General features: G+C 45.0%; 1 protein-coding gene across 2 annotated transcripts in view; it reads right to left on the reverse strand.

Moving 5' to 3' along the window:
* Nucleotides 1-17711, reverse strand: part of Megf8 (multiple EGF like domains 8) — a 249501-nt gene that overhangs the window by 226816 nt on the left and 4974 nt on the right. For both annotated transcript variants that reach the window (XM_037413740.2, XM_075879436.1), the window contains exons 2-5: nucleotides 16178-16504; nucleotides 9829-9992; nucleotides 5797-6985; nucleotides 2589-2769 (exon numbers count right to left, since the gene is read on the reverse strand). In XM_037413740.2, coding sequence (XP_037269637.1) covers nucleotides 2589-2769; nucleotides 5797-6985; nucleotides 9829-9992; nucleotides 16178-16382 — 1739 coding nt within the window. In that variant the 5' untranslated portion in view covers nucleotides 16383-16504. The remainder of the gene's footprint in view (nucleotides 1-2588; nucleotides 2770-5796; nucleotides 6986-9828; nucleotides 9993-16177; nucleotides 16505-17711) is intronic.

A 17711-nucleotide genomic window follows, 5' to 3' on the forward strand; every position in this document is an offset into this window, starting at 1 on the left:
GAAAGGCGTTCCATTTTCGTGGGGGTCCACTCAAGCTGCCGCCTTCTCTCACCTCATAACACTTTTGACGACGCCCCCTATCCTCGCCCACTTTGACCCATCTGCCCGAACTGAGGTCCGAACTGATGCCAGTGGTCACGGTATCGGAGCCGTTCTCGCCCAATGCCAACAGGGACACGACCGCGTTATCGCGTATGCTAGCCGCCTCCTTACACCTGCAGAGCGTAACTATTCGATCACAGAGCGAGAATGCCTTGCTCTTGTCTGGGCGGTCTCAAAATTCCGTCCATATTTATATGGCACTCACTTTTCCGTCGTCACCGACCACCACGCGCTCTGCTGGCTTTCATCCTTAAGAGATCCTACAGGTCGACTTGGTCGCTGGGCTCTGCGACTGCAAGAATACACCTTTTCTGTGATATACAAGTCTGGACGCCTGCACCAGGACGCCGATTGCCTTTCTCGCTATCCAGTTGACCCATCGGCCACCATACCTGACAACGACGCCTGCGTGTGCTCCGTTTCTCAACTGAACCACATAGCCGACGAGCAACGCCGTGATGCAGCCCTACGAGCTATCATTGAGCGCCTCGACTCCTCCCCATCGAACCGATCCTATCGCTCGTTCGTACTCCAGAATGGCACATTATACCGGCATAACTTCCATCCAGACGGCCCATCTCTGCTGCTTGCCATACCCAAACACCTCCGCTTGGCTGTACTCCACGAACTTCATGACGTTCCTACTGCCGGTCACCTGGGTGTGTCCCGCACATACGACCGGATTCGCCGTCGCTTCTATTGGCCAGGTCTGGCACGGTCCGTCAGAAGATACGTCGCGGCGTGTGAGGAATGTCAGCGCCGCAAAACACCATCGACGCTTCCGGCTGGGCGCCTTCAACCACTCGATATTTCTACTGAACCTTTCTTTCGCGTCGGCTTGGACTTACTCGGCCCTTTTCCTCTGTCTTCTGCTGGCAACAGGTGGATAGCTGTGGCCACAGACTACGCCACACGCTACGCAATCACACGCGCCCTTCCAACAAGTTGCGCCACTGACGTCGCCGATTTTCTTCTACACGACGTGATCTTGCAACATGGTGCTCCACGCCAGCTGCTCACGGACCGAGGCCGCACATTTCTATCGAAAGTCATAGCGGACATTCTACGCTCTTGTGCAACACGCCACAAGCTCACTACGTCGTACCATCCGCAAACAAATGGCCTCACAGAACGCCTGAACCGAACCCTAACTGACATGCTTGCAAAGTACGTTTCCTCAGATCACTCTGACTGGGACATCGCTTTACCATACGTGACATTTGCCTACAATTCTTCGCGCCACGACACGGCTGGTTACTCCCCTTTTTTCTTGCTGTTCGGCCGCGAACCCACATTACCCCTCGATACGACGATTCCGTTACCAGCAGCTCCAACTTCACAATATGCTCTGGACGCCATCAGCCGGGCCGCCCACGCACGCGAAACCGCTCGTGCTCGCCTTCTGACCTCCCAAGCAAACCAACGGCGTCGGTACGACCAACGACACCGCGATGTGCACTTTTCGCCCGGTTCGTTGGTTCTGCTGTGGTCTCCGACCAGGCACGTTGGCCTGTCTGACAAGCTGCTCTCTCGGTACACAGGGCCCTACAGAGTGCTTCGTGAGGTGACTCCCGTCACTTATGAAATCACTCCTGCTGCCTCGCCGTCTTCATCCACCCCTAGGGCCAGCGACATCGTACACGTCGCACGCCTGAAGCAGTACCACTCGCCCAATGATCTTGACATCTAGATGCGCCGAGACGGCGCCTTTGCCGACGGGGGTTATATGCTACCTGTAGGCTGCCACAAACCATAGTGCGAATGCGCGTGTGCGCCCGACGAAGAAGATGAGGCTCGCTGGCTGCTCGAGCTCGGAGCCAGACTGGCCAGTGCTGCAACCGCTCTTGCAAATATATTTTTCGAATATATTCGCAATACTTTGTCTCGTTACTCACGTAACAATATCACTGAGGAGGGGGAAAAGGTGGCATTTCGTGCACAATTTACTACAGTAATAAGAGTTCAATCATTGTCTGTATTGAAGTTGTGTCACTCTGCCAACAGATAGATGCTCCAAGCTAGCCATGAAGTGCCTCTCCCCCCCTCCTAGAGCCTAAATCTTAAACCACTGTCCTAACTTACACAGAGCAAACATATCACTAGCCAGAAGTTTATAATTATAGAGCTCCTTTACGGTGCAGTGCACACCCATACGATTGTTGACCACTATAATGTACCGCATTGTGACTCAACATGTATGCAGATTGTGCTTTGAATGGTTAAAAGTTATAGCTTAGACTACAGTAATAAAGTTAGGCCATCATTAAACACATATATCAGCTAATCTTGTCTACTGTAGTTACTCCTGCTGTCATAAGCAAGAAAAAAGATTGTAAAGAAAATGTTTTTTTTTTTTTTTTATGGGGGACAACTGCCAAAAGTATAAAAGCTTTCTTTGCATTATCACACACGATAACAGGCATGAAAGACAATATCAACATAGCACACTGTGGTGAGGCCTTAAAAAAGAAAAAGTAGTCACTCACCGAATACAGGCTCCAGAGGCTGAATCTGAGTAAGCATGTGTAATGGTTGTTGGCAGTAAAAAAGCCCAGAGGTCAGAGGACATGACCCCTCTATAACCTCCCAATACGAGAAGTGTGTGACCACGACGGAGAGCCATCACATGAGAGTACACACCAGGACACCGATCACTGTGGCCATGACCTTTAAGTATTGTAAAATGAAAACGATAGTTGTGAAGAAACTTAGAGCACTAGTAAGGTAAACTTATTGTTTTAAGCTTGCATAGATAAAAATTGGCACAATGAAGAAATAATGCAGTCATTTACTGCTTGTCTCAGAAGAAAGCAATCATAGGGTTGCAACAGCCAAAATATAATTTGGAGCAATTTTTGGAGAAGCAAAATGTTACTTTTGGAGCACTTAAATCCAAGTTTGGAGCAAGTTATAGGAGAAAAAAACATTCAATTTTTATTATGAATACCGAATTAAAAGCAGTTTAGGAAAGAAAGCTTAGAGTTAGAAAAAAAATTCGGGGACCCTTAAGCTTGGCCTTTAAGAGTTGAACGAGATAGCAAAATCTGGCCCCTAGTGCACCCTTCAACTTCTAAGTGCATACTTATTAATATGTTTTGTTACACACACACAATCGCACGCACATGCAAGTGCGATGTATCTATAGTAATGCAGTGACTGTGCAGTGTGGCCGCTTTGCGCTCTGCTGTAGTCGAGACACGTTTTTTACAATGTCTCACAAATGATACACAGTCACACACGCCTGCGCGCAAATAGTACATACAGGTTTTTGATCAAAAGCGAAAGTTGCATGGCCTCCAAGATGCACGCCGCCGACTTGCCATCTCGGATGGCCATAAAGAGTCTTACAATGCTTCACAGGTGATAGCACATTATCTAGCATTTGCTGTTTGCTTGATCAGCGCCTCTGAAAAGGCGTGATATGTTTTCTGCTAGATGGACATAGTTGACCATTTTTAAAGCTGTTAGAAAGTTCCTGTGTGTTTTTGCTGGCGATGGCTCAACTATCCCGTCCTTTTTCGACGTAGTTTGATGGCCTCTCAAATGCGCCTACAAATCGCCAAATGGACTTGTTTTGGTTGTGACACCCGTTGAACAAAATGTGTTAAGAAGACTCCTTTCACTGCATGGCATTTATGTAGTGTTTTTTACCTATGTAGCTGCAAGTAACATTGTGGCTTTGTGGTAGGACACCTGCTTGCCAAGCTAATGGCCCGGGTTCAATCTTAAATAGGACCAAAAATTTTACACTTTATTTTATTGGCTTCTTTTTGAATTTTTCACTCATGGACAATTTTTCGCTCACAACCAACGATGCCGACGCCGACGGCGAAATTTCTGCGATACTAGCTCTCTAACGCTATTGCGTTAATATATGTATAAGTAATTCAACATATCTAAATCTTGCAGATTGAATATGAGCACTACTATTTACACAAATGTAGTATTTTTTTTAATCACCCTCAGCAAACAATGATGAGGTCCACAATAGAATTCACCATGGCTGTCAAATTGTTTGACAGAGTCTGAGGATTGAAATGTGGATCTCCCAAAATGGTGACCATGAGATTCATAAAACTGGAAAAAAAAAAAAGAAAGCTGCCGCACAGTTTTGTTTGATTTTTTTACGGTTGCAGAAATGTCATACAGTACTCTAAGTCATTTTGCAGTAACCTTTTTAGACGTCAGCAATCATATTAGTACTCACAATTATGTGGTGTACACACGCATCATTAATTGAACAAACTGCTGTCTCTAGAGACTACTCTGCTAGAAGCACCTTTGAAATCTTGAATCGATTTTATGCAGGCCACCCATGTACTGCGGCGAAGGTGGCTTAAGCGGTGTTTCTGCACAGGTTAGAACAAGACCAAACCATTTTCAAACCACTAGCCCTCCCCACCCCTGCCTTTTTTTTTTTCATGAAGGGGTTAGGCTTAGGGCACAACTTCTAGGCTCGCTTGAAAGGCGCGTTTGACTAGATAAAGTAACAACGGCACATGCCTGTTGACCTGGCGACGGCAAGATAGCTATCGCATGTGGCGTTGCTATGGCAACTAACGTGGTCTTGGCATGAATTAAAGCTGGAAGCATACAAATTTGACATACTGCAAGTTTATACGCTTCCAGCTTTAGTTTCTAATGGTTCCTAACATGCCATGGCTGCGTTTGCGGACTAAAAAATTCATATTTCCCGTTAAGTGTTGTTGGCTACGGCCACACATTTTTGTCTTAAAGCTGAGTCGTCCCGCCGGTAGATACCCGCTGCGATCAGCAGCAGACTGACAGGCGTGCGGCGTTGTTACTTCATCTGGTCAATCGCATTTCACGAGTGTCTTGGCCTAATGAGCAACTATCTTACACCACGGTTTGAGGCTAAAGTCTGCCGGCTAGGACTGATTGATGATGCAAACTACAGGTGGCCAAAGTGGCCTCAATTTCTCGCTCAAATTAGGGCGACTGAAAAAACTTGGTGGCTGGTTGGGCATTTTGGCACAGCGTAGTGCAATTTCAGCAAATTTCATGGTTTTGGCACAGCTCGGCGCACAAATGAGGAATTGTATCGAATTGGCACAATTGGTGCGGCTGTTGCACCCCTGCAGTCATTATAGTCTTTTATTATTATTTTTTATGTATATTTGCAGAATTCTTTTTTTTCTTTGCTTATACAAATGTCACATAACAATATCACTCAAGCAAACTATTCCGTTACAATAATGAAATGCCATGCTCTAAGTTTGCAAGTTTTCAAACAATCAATCTGTCTCGGTAAGAATACAGCTCACTGTGAAAAAATGAAATCAGTCTGTTTGGATTTAAGTGATATGGCCTGACCCCTCCACTTTGTCAAAGCAACCCCAATCCTTAATCCTGTTCTGCTATGTAATAGTCAAGAAAAGATATATTCTGGATGATATGCAGAACTTTCACCAATCACGGACATTTTCTAAAATCTGCTGGAAGCACAGCACAACACTAATCATGGGCACACTGCATGTCTGGATATGCATCCATGTCCACTTATGAGTCAATTTGTGCAAATAACTATTTTTGTGGCTGTTAAAAGAAAAAATTTTGCTTGCTACACTGTAACTTAATGGCTGCCCCTTTTCGCTTGGTTGTTAGTATAAAATAAAGATTCAGGAAGAAAATATATAAGCGGACCCCCAATTGGGAAACGGTCTACAGACTTACCCAGCAGGTCCCCTGCAACGAGCTTGAACGAGACCCACTTGTGGCAGCGTAAGTGGTACAAGTAGATGCCATCATCGAAGCACTTTTCCACAAATGAATGCTTGTGCATATAACCCCCGAAGAGGACCATATAACCCCCTACTAGGGCCGCTGCATGAAATGCCCGCTCTGTGGGTGCCTCTCCACCATGAGGGGTTCGTTGAAGGCGTGTCCATCGGTTGGCATCCACATGAAATGCCCACAATGCTGAGCTCAGCTTGCTGAAGCGTGCATAGTCCACCACCACACCACCATGCACCAGCAGAGAACGTGACTCTGTATGAAACACTGCAGCATGGCCAACTGAAGGAGGCACAGAACCTACATAACTTACACGCTCCCACTGGGTACCATTTCGTGGATTCACTCGATAAAGCGCGTCCGAGAACACACCCCCTGATGTCCTACCACCAAAGACATACAGGTGGTTTCCGTCGCCAGGAGTCAACGTGTGCAATGCAACAGCCGGTGGGTAGTGACCAGCAGGCGAAGGCAACTCAAGTGTCCACTCCCTTTTGGCAACATTATAGAGCCACAACTCGGATGAAAGGCTTCCATTTGCAAGCTCACCACCATGAAGAGCAATAGTGTGGGCATAAGGAGCCATGGCGTGACCCCAGCGGGCAGCAGGTCGTGGCTTCACGACAGTCAGATCATGCCATGCACTTTCGTTGAAGTTGTACACGAGAAAGTCTCCCAGTACACGTCCAAACGCCCGGCCCCCAAATACAAAGAGCTGATCCGTGAAAGGCAAATAGACACCTGCATGTCCTGCACGGGCAGCAAATGGGACGCTGCCCCTCGAGAGAAGGTGCCAACCAGCAGCAGAATCATTCGGGTTTTCAGGCAAGCTGCAAGAAATTCCAGCAAAACCATGGGAACAGCGGCAGCAGTGCGGAGTCTCAGCTAATCCTGGTGAGCTTGTTGTGGCACAAGGAAAGCTGCAGTTGCCCTGGCCTTGTTCAACATGGCAGGAGCTAGGGCAGACAGGTGTACCACAGTCAGGGCCTGCCCACGCAAGGTCACACACGCATGAGTCACGACCACAACTGCCATGGCCACTACAGTTGGATGGACACTGTGTGATGGAGTACTCAGCCACAAACCCCTTGAGGACATAGTTGGTGTCACTGTAGAGAAGAATCAGCATCTGCAGAAAAAAGCAAAAAAATGGTCTACTAAAAAAATGTTTATCGACACTGGAAACTTAAAGCCCAAGCAGGATACAAAGTAGCAGCACATGGACATACACTTGGAAATAGATGGAAATCAAAAACGATTAAAAGATGTACGCAGGGGTCCACTGTTAAAGGGAACACCGGAGCGCGTGTCATCTGCTCGGTGTCGCCGCCGGCCGGCTGCGAAAACTAGTGTCGCGCAGGAGCAGTGAGCACTGTGGGCTGTGCTCGTTTGTTGTCTGCTACAGTTGCAGCCGTGCTTCAACGCGTTGCAAAGAGGCCGAAGGCACAAAATCTTAAAAAGTAGTCGCTTTCCTTTGAGCTAGAAAAAAAATGATGTGCATGATCTACAGTCAAACCTCGCTACAACGAACGCCGCTTCAACGAAATTTCTGCTACAATGAAAAATTCACTTCCCTGTCAGCTGTCCATACGAGTCAATGCATAAATATTGTCACCACAATGAACACTTTTTCTTCTGCCGTCCCGCTTCAACGAAATTTCACGATGCAATTCCAGGTTCAGATATTTATGGCTAAACAGAAAACACAATTTTTAACATTTTGATGCATTTTCAGAACCTGAAAATATGTCTGCGAAGTCTAAAACACGTGCTGGCACCACCATAAACCGCCACTGTTCAGCAAGCATGGCCGACGGCAATGAGACTGCCCTGTTTTTGCCACTGGCTTGCTTTTGAGCCGCAGACGATCTGAAGCTGAAGCTCACTCGCTCAGTTTGTGTTTGTTTTTTTTTACGCAGCTGTGCGGAACAATGTCTTTTTCGATGCCAATGTGTATCATTTCATTTGCGTTTGGTGATTGTGGTAACGAATCAGAGCGGCAGTTTCTGTATTAATAATATCGACTAGCCACGAGTGGTGGATGATAAGAATGGCATAGAATAAGGCAAAAGTCACCACTCTACGATACCCTGCCTCAATGTCGGCATTGTTGAATACACTTTGACGGCGGACAGCTGCTGGTGTCAACGTGTTGATTCAACTGTCTGGTTCGTTCACGAAAGCAGTTGTAGGTGTTGTTTCAGCATGCTTTCCACCATGACCTCGCTATGCATGGGTGAGAATCACGTCGTGACGCTGCTGGAAAAGAATAAGAAGCAGCGGACACTTTTTGAATTTTGAGAATACAAAATATTTCTTTGTTTTGCTAGCTAAGATCAGCTATATTGTTTTATTTCACTACAACAAAATTTCCGCTTCAACGAAATTTTTTTCCCAACCCGTCAATTTCGTTGTAGCGGGGTTCAACCGCATAATGCGATAAATGTCACCTCACACATCAGCCAGATGGCTATCTTTTGTTCGCTACCTCGTTAAAGAATTGCCCACATCGAGATAGCTTTTTGGCCATGCTAGTTAAAGGCACTTGTAAATGTTTTGCTCAGCTTACACACCGCAGCAGCTCGAATCTGCCTTAGTGCACATGAAATACACGCTCCACAAGAAAAAGTATTCTTTAATATAGCTCTGAGATATCAGTAAAGAAGATATGTTACCTTAACCGCCAAAAATATAAACAAGGCAGTATTTTACGTAATGTAATTTCCTTTCAACTTTCCCACAGCTTTCCATCTAAGTGTGGCCATGCAATCTGCGGACAAATTTCAAAGCCCAGGGTCGGCTCGCTTCGCAATGAGCTGAAACACGGCCACTACTGTAGCAGGAAACAAACGAGGGCCGCTGACAGCGCTCACTGCTTCTGCGTGAAACTACGAGCAGGGGACATGCACTACGGTGTTCCCTTTACCAGTGGACCCCTCTGTACATCAGGCCAACTGTGCATAACATCAAAACATAACATAAATGATGGTGAAATTCTGTGCAACTGTTCTTTACTTAATACTGCATAGGTTCACAGAAAGAAAGGATTGCTAAGCAAACTTGTCTTTTTGAAGGCATTTTTAACAAGTGAGGAACAGGCAAGCTAAGCAAATAAAATCTTTATTGGGGGCTTTTTAGTCAGTGCTAAAGGGTGCTAATTACACTATGGAGCAAGAAGGGTAATGGTGATCCTGAATGTCCAAGTAGACACCCCAGTGTTTGAATAAATAGCACGCTATTGTACAAGGTTTGATGAGTGGTTTAGATACTCTGTGGAGTTGTTCGCAACCCCTCATAACTTTTGCACCGCAAAGTGCCCACGTGACCTGTGGGCTGGCTTCACCGTGGGGCACTGACCCATCTAATGTTGGCATAGTCCCGCTCTACAAGAGATGGCACTGTGTTCCCAAAGTGGCCCCACCTAGCGGCAAGGATGCACGCAACCATGGGGAAGGACACTTTCTCTCTTGGTCGCTAGTCACAGGTGATTGACTCTTGAGCACACGATGAGGAGCTCCATGGATTGTCCTCATGGGCTCCCTCCCATGGAAATACGAACATCATCGATTCCACTTCGTGTTGCATTAGTTATGTCACAGTGGCATGCTATTGGTTGTATCGTTCAGCTAGCAGGCTCACTACGAAAATACAACTGGAATGCTGTGATTTGTATAGTAATTTGGCTGGTGGGCTTGCTAGGTAAAACATGCAAATAAATGCCGCTTTGTTGGTTTGCACTACAGTGATCTGCGTCAGTAGTTCACTGAGTGAGAAACATTCCAAAAATCTATCATCCACGGTTCAATGAATTACAGCCACTCATATGTCCATTTCTAATAGCTTTAAAAACAGAACTCATATGCAAAAATGTATGCTAAATAACAAATGGTATAAAAGAAGACGGATGGTCCGCAAATAAAGGACGAAATATAAATTTCTGCTACAGCGGTTCACATAGATCGAAATACTTACAGATCCTGATGTTGCTGTCACAGGTGGTGGGATGGACTCACCACTGAAGGTTCCTAACAATGGGCTGGTATAGGAGTCGCCATCATAGACAAACACATGATCATAGGCACATTCCGTAGCCATTTCAAGAAAACGCAATGTGATGTACAGCTTGCTGGAGTTAGCTGTAACAGAGAAAAACACTCAATTAGGGCACAAGAAATAAATTGCAAACAACTATCAATTAAGGCTGAAAATAATGATTAGCAGGAAAACGAGGCACAATGAAAAATACCATGGTTTCCTAACTTGTCTGCTGGGATACACTCCTACAACATACAAGTTTTGTGCAAATGCTACTGTCTAAGGGATCGGGTTAACTGGCGGAACATGGGAGAGGCCTTTGTCCTGCAGTGGACGTAGTCAGGCTGATGATGATGATGACTGTCTAAGACTCTTGTTCTCACAAGATCGTGTAACTCGCTACCAAGATGCCGAAAATGCTAAAGCTTTGTCTGAGTACTTTTTTCCACCTATCAGAAATTGCAGAGGAATCCATGCCAAGCTTATCACATTTTCTCAATAACTTTTTTTATTTATTGCATCTTTGGATGACGGGAATTCATCTATTCATAGAATGCAAACCACTTCTCTTCGTTTATATGAGGTCTGGACACGTTCCCCTGGTAGTTGTTGGTTGTTTCCAGTCATACGAAATGCATCATAGAGCATATCGAAACGTCATCTACTGCACAAGCCAGTTGTTGTTTGTGATCATCAACATTATCATGATCGTCATGGCGTATAGTGAGTACCTTGTATGTGCTGTGCCATGAAGGCAGGAAGATAATGTGTGGTCTGGAACGCGCTTGTTCTTCATCGTCATGAGCGTCATTGTCATCGTCATGACTAGAGGCCAGATTCTTAGGCACTAAAAATCGTGTTTTATACAAAAAAACTGGCAGGCAAGGCACTGTTTTAGGCACCCAAAATCATATAGGCACAATAAAATATACAAAAACTTGTATTTTCAAAGAAAGACGTGCGTGACCTGTGTCTAAGACCGGAACACAAAAAAAAATGCTTTAGTTGATGATGGCCCAAAGGTGCCAATTAACAGAGCCATGCAATTTTCCTTTTTTATAGGCGGTTTGCAGAACACGACCTCTCATTTTATTGTCCAACATAAGTGTACACCATCAAATAAACACACCCCTGGGTCTTTTTCTTTCTGGCATGGGTGGGAAGTGCAGCACAGGAGCAAATAGTCAGACCACTAAAAGGCCAGAAGGTTCTTTTAGCCTCGCATTGGGCATGTTTAATTGTGCAGGGTCAATTTCTCCTCTGTCTGGAAACACCTTGAAGGGCCCCGCACTGGCCTTGACCATTTCGAGCTGGAAAGTGTAACGCACCCTGAAAAGAGGTGAAATGCCATGCGGACCGCCGATTGTCCTTCATCTTACGGGTGCACACAACAGCATGGAGGAAATGACGTATAACCTGGAATGATCCTGCGTATGTCATAGTCATACGTGACACTGCGAGAATGATTCCAGGTGGCATGTATAATTTATACAATCTGTTGCTTGAATAGAAGAATGAAAGTTGATAGAAATACTAAAATACATAAACAGAATCTGACGCGTTCTTCTTTTTTTTTTTTTTACTTCGAATCGAAAAATGTGAAACTAAACTGCCTCCATTTCGTTTGCGTTCGTGTCCTCGCCATGCTCCTGTTGTGCCAGTGCCAGCCACAACATCGCTTGTCGTGTTTTCAGTGCGTCGTTCCTTGCAAAAGTTTTTAGAGGTGAAACACTGTGTATCATGGTAAGGATGCATGACTCATGCCAGCCTCTCCAAACATGTGCTCATAGAAATTAATCCTGCAGAAACAGGCAGTATACACTACAAAGAACGCCGAAACGACATAACACCACTTGCTTGCACGTCCAGGCTTAGGCATTTCAAGTGCATGTAACCTCTCGTGCTCACGACGTGTTGATACGTCTGCATTGGGGATCTTCCGATTCAGCTCCAACACTGAAAAGGGTAGTGAAGAAATTTGGCTTTCGTAGTCTATACGGGGTGAGTGCCAAATGTTTCAAGCTCACCATGCTTTCGCGGCTCGTAATGAACGAACTGAAAAAATTCTTGCAGTACAAAGCTCTTCATTAGGCACGCAACAAGTTCCAGTGTCAAACTAAAATTTCTCATGTTACCTAGTGAAGTGCCCTTTAAGTAAATTACAGAACAAGCTATAACCACAAGCACATCAAATTTTTTTGTTGTTGTTGTTTTTGCTATCACTTCCCTGATGGCACTCCACGATTTTGCATTCATTCTCCATCTTTATCTTTTTTAGCTACACAGAGGCACCTGTTTTCTGCCTCCACCACCCCAAACAAACACCCAAGGGTCCCTGGGAGAAAAAGAAAAAGGCAGATCCTACGTACAGTGGGAATCGATGATATCCAAAGCATGAATGGGGAAGGTAGATATGTCACTTTAAAATCAGCACAGAATTACAAAGCGAACTTAAATTATGTCGTGCATAACTTCCATGTCATGATTATCATGTTTTTGCCTGGCATTTGTGCTCGTCATCCATTCACATCACGTAATACCAAATTTAGTATATGTGGAGCTAGCGAAAAGGCCGCGAGCATGAGTAATGTAGTAATGCAGCGTAGCATGTAGTAATGTTTTACATGACGTGCATATCATGATTATCATGTTATAGAAATGAAAGTCCAGGTCTGAGCTCTAGGGTGAGACTTCACTGTCCTCCCCTAAGATGGTTAGTACCTATATGGTTAAACAGAATTGTCCACAAGGAGGTTGTTTCGCCCAGATTCGCAACACAGGCTTCCTATGTATGTTAGAGCAGAGTGATTGGTGCAGTGGCATATTGGCTCTGGGGCAGTGGCAGTATGTGTGGGATAGACTGGGCTCGGAACAGCACATTTGGCAATGAGGTGTATTCGGGGCTTGTTGTATTTTGTGCAGTGTAAGGTCATTTAGTAGGAGTGTGTTTGTGCTTGCTTTAAGAGTGTGGTTTCTTTTCTAGAAAAAGCTTCAGGTGATTTCGAAAGCTCTCTTCAACTTATTCGGAGAGATTTCAGGTGGGTCCTTCGTTTCTTATGGCATTCTACACGGTTCACTGTTGGCAGATAAATTTCAGGCCAACCCTGGGAAGTATGTGAACACCAAAGTATTGAGGCCTCAGCATGGGTTTGGGAGTTGCTCAACGAAGAAGAGTGACTTGGCGTTCACTCCAGGTGAACTAATATACTGCGATTATGATATCCATGAGTAGTGAGCTCAGCCAGTACGTTTGGAGGGAGTTGGTTCGGGAGGAAGGCCCATAAGGCTGCCTGTGGGTATGTCCTAACCATGATTTATTGAAAGGTGTGCTCATGCTGTGTGATGGCTTGCGTTTGGTGAGTATTTCTGCTGTAGCTACGGAAGGAACTTCGTGATAGGGTTTCACGATTTTTTACCACTTGGGTCCATTGTTGTTGTGACGGATTTGCCGGCTCAAAAGCTGGCGTCTGCGTGGTATGATATGAACCACTTTGAAGCTGTCGGGAACAGAGCGATTAGCACCTTGCAACATCTCTTTCAATGTGTATGTATTTTGGTATTGGTCTAACGTCAATATGTGGAAGTGTGTCCCTTGGAGGAGCTGGTAATGATAAAGGAGGCAGATTGGTGGTATTGTGTCCCAGAAGTTCTAGTAAGCTACGGCTGTTGGAAATTGAAGTCTTCAAGGAGGCGCTTCAATTCCTTGGGAACACAGGACTGAAGAAGTGGCTGTAAACGCCACCTGTCACATTCTCTGCCACGGATGCCACTCTCCTATTCTTCCCCTTTCTTCCCACCTTCATTCACCTCTTACCATTTCCCTTCATACACTTAGACATGCTTCGATTTCATGTTGAAGAAATGGCATCTTTTCCTTTCCTCCTGCATAGGAGGAGCCGAGTTGGTCAGCGACTCGGTCAATTGAGGGCAGCTCCGAGCAAAATGCCCAGCATCGTTGCAGTGGTTGTACTGGAGCACCGCTGAAATGTCATGGAGCCTAGCAGGAGCAGAATGAAGGGTCCTGGAAAGTGCATCCGTGTAGGCTGGCCTCCGGTATGGATCTTCAGTTGCTTGCAAGCGTTCTTGTATTTCCGCCTCAAGAGCGACGGCTAGGGCTGATCATATATCAATAAGATGAGCGAGGCGAACGAAGCGCTAGACGTTATTTCTGTTATTGATGGCGTCAACAAATGCATTAGCAGCAATAAGGTTCATGGTTGCAGAAGGAAACCCGACAAAGCGTTCTGGTACAAGCTATCAACGTGATCAGAGCAGCGAGTTCTTGAAGGTTGTGTCGACCTTGCCAGACATGTTTCAGTTGTGTGAGGTAGATCTGAAGAAGATGACTACCGCCAAATCTGGTTTCCAGCACAGACACCAGAGCTTCATAGTTAGAGCGGACGACTTGAGGGATGTACTCAAGGCATTCAGCCGTGGCGGCACGGAGCTGCATTACGATCACCTGGGCTTTATTTTGAACTGTTCAGCCGTTTAGAGAAGCGACGGACTTGAAGTGCACAAAAACTGCTGTCCACGACGTGGTGCCATCGAAGGTAGGCAGTGGAAGTTGTGCTCTAAAAAACAGAGGCTAAGCTGGGATGGGAACATTTCATTTAACCGAGGTAGACTCGCTTTGCTGATGGCCAGACTGCACCTCAATGACATCTTTGTTGTGAGGTAAGAAAAACAAATCCTTAGCCCGCACCATAAACATATGATAGAGAGCCTCCCAGCTAGGTCGGCGACAACATCTGCCGTCAGGGCATGTTGGGCAAGAGTGATCTCAAGAAAGAGTAGACGGGTAGCGAAGCAAGTTTCAAAATCTTCCATGAGGCCTCTTCTGTCAGCCTCAACTCGTGAACTAAGGGCTTGTAGGCAATCTGGTATAGGTAGAGTGGCACGAGTGACTGACTGTAGAGGGTGACTTGGCATACCCTGGACATCAAACTCTGACAAAAGAAGCTGCACTCCGACAGAAAAGACAGAGGACCCCGCAGCCTTTGCAGAGTTTTGCTGCGTAGTCAGAACAGCAGGTTACCGGGCCGTTGACAATGTGTCGTCTCCCATAAGGTGCATCTGTGAACTGCCGACTGTTGCTGTTGTCGCGCCAGCCTTGCTCCGAGTAAACATGGGTTACAGTTGTCACTGCTGCCACCAAATGAAATGCACAAGAACAACTAACGCGAACACAATCCAACCCAACACTGTCTCCATCATTCTCTTTCACTGGGCTTATCCTCATGTTCCAGTCACTCCATCAGTATGATCCAATATAGGCACCAATTTTGAAAATAGCCATTCATAAAATTTAGGCATAAACACGGTAAATAGACATTTAGAGGCACTATAAAAGCACTCCTTAACTTCCAATACATGCTCATATATCAAAGTGGCACAATAGGAATGCAAGTAACCAAATAGGAGTTTTCCTAAATCTGTACTCTAGTCATGACGTATAGTAGGTACCTTGCATGTACTGTGCCATCATGACAGAAAGAGAATGTGTGGTCAGGAACATGCTTGTTCTTCATCCTCATCAGCGTCATCGTCTGCTACGGTGCACAGCAACGCCGACGGACAAGCCTCAACCTCAAGGAGCTTTGCCCTTAAAACTGCCGAAGGGACCCTTAAGAACTGACTTCAAACATCACCACAGCTGAAAGCACCCAGACTGAGAAACAAGGTCAGTTTTACTTTTTATAGATGTAATGTTGGCTATTAAGCCAAGGAGAGAGCCATTGAAGCTGGGCCATTAGAAACCCTTGGCAACAGCAGGGGTTGCAAAAGGGGCACTTGCCCCCCTCAAGCCACACCAGCACTTGCCCAAAGCCCAAGCTGTACAAGCACTCGTCCCTTCCCCCAGCTGCTATACAACTTGAGTTTGCACCTTCCCCTCTCAAGACAATATCCTGTCAATGCCTACGCTAAAAAACAGCATAAAAGGTGCAGGTCACGTAAAGAAATGACCAACATGATGCAAGCTTATGGGGTGGAAGTGTCCAAAAATATGACACATTCAACTTTGCAGCTCTAAAAAATGTGTGGTAACAAATCACAACTTGCAGAAGTGTCAAGGTGTCTTTACAAAAATTGAAGAACAGCCATTTTTGTTTCTTGCTGACTTCGGCCTATGTAAAGATTAAACCTATGTAAACTCCACACATAAACAAAATCTACACACATTAACAGCTATTGGTCCCCTCATGAAATAACAAAACACAATACACCAAGAAAAGAAAAGAAACAGGTGAAAGCAAAGAATGTCTATTGGTTGAAAGCCACCCACCTCTAATGAGCCACTCGCAATGAGAGTCGTTACGGTAGCTGTCATTGCCATCAGTGATGATGCCCCAGGGAGCAGTAAGAATCTTGCGATGACGGTTGCAAGTGTCTGATGGCTTGGCAACCACTGGGCCTGGCAAGCAACATGCCAGCAGCAGTGGCACCAGCAGTGACCCGGCCCCGCTGGGCAGCAACAGCCAGATGGCCATGGTCTAGCTCATTTTGGCCACCAGACAGCTGCGCCTGGCTCAGATTGGGAGTAGCCGCATGGGAGCTCCAACCGAGGCCATGCAGCTCCTGGTTCACTTCCCCCATCAAAAGACTGCCACACCTGTTTGAAATTGATTTTTCACATTTAAATATCGCTAACAAGACTCAGACTACATATAAATCCCCCATTCATACAAGCTGTGGTGGCACAAGGAAAAGAAATACATGAAACGCATCTCATAATGTCCATATAAGAATATACCACCAGCATGCCCCTATCTGATAGAATAATTACATTTGCAAACAACAATGTGACAGAGTAAGACCATCACAAGAAGTTTGCTCATGAGACTCTTGCTTGCTGCTGCTATATAAAGTGTAACTGTTGCTAGAGAATATCTTGTTTAATCAAGAATGTGCTAAACCAGCTTCCTAAAACCTTTTTACATTTAGCGTTACTTCAAAGTGAAAAGCTTCCTGACCCTAATTGTCAGTGTAACATAATAATTCTAATCTATCGATGAGAACTAATTCTTGAAAATGATGCTGTGCACAATCATGGTAAAATAATGTTTAAATAGTAACAGTATACAATATGGAGGTGAATATGCACAAGCTGTTATGTTTTTACAGTGGTACACATTCACAGGCCCTGACCACTATTTATATGTGTTAAATATCCTTCACCAGGAGTGTAACCAGGAGTGGAGAGGAAGGTTCGACTTTCACCCCCTTCAATTTTTTTTCAATTTTGCTTGCATATATGTACATACACACATACAAATGCATACACGAATATACATAAAGAGTGGTTGAAAGCACCCCAATACAAATTTATGGCTATGCCCCTGTTCATCACATCATCATTCTTCCTAATGGCAGTACATACAAAGTATATAATTATATACTTCAACATACATGTAAATATGAAATGCTTTTTTGTTGTACCAGTACCAACATGTCTTGTTTTTTAATGTTACAGAAAATTGCTATTAACTATTTGTTGCATGGTTTTAGCTTCTCCATATGAACTCGAAGTTTTAACGCAACCTAGAAGACTAGCTCAGTATACTACCTGTGGAAGTTACAAAATTGAAGGATGGGCATGTCTAGCTAGAAATGCTATTTAGAAAAATTTTTATGCTTTAAATCAGGGCTCTATAACGTAAAAGCAGAAAAGAGTAAAACAAACTTTTTTGGTAAGCAACACGGCTTCAGATCATCTGGAAATACAGGTACTTCATATTTAAGAAAATCAATCTGTATTTGGTGTGGTTGTACGTTTGTGACAGATGACCCAAGGCAACTCTCGTTTAGTCATTAAATCG

The sequence above is a fragment of the Rhipicephalus microplus genome, chromosome X, assembly GCF_043290135.1.
Source record: "Rhipicephalus microplus isolate Deutch F79 chromosome X, USDA_Rmic, whole genome shotgun sequence".
In the NCBI taxonomy this organism is placed as follows: domain Eukaryota; kingdom Metazoa; phylum Arthropoda; class Arachnida; order Ixodida; family Ixodidae; genus Rhipicephalus; species Rhipicephalus microplus.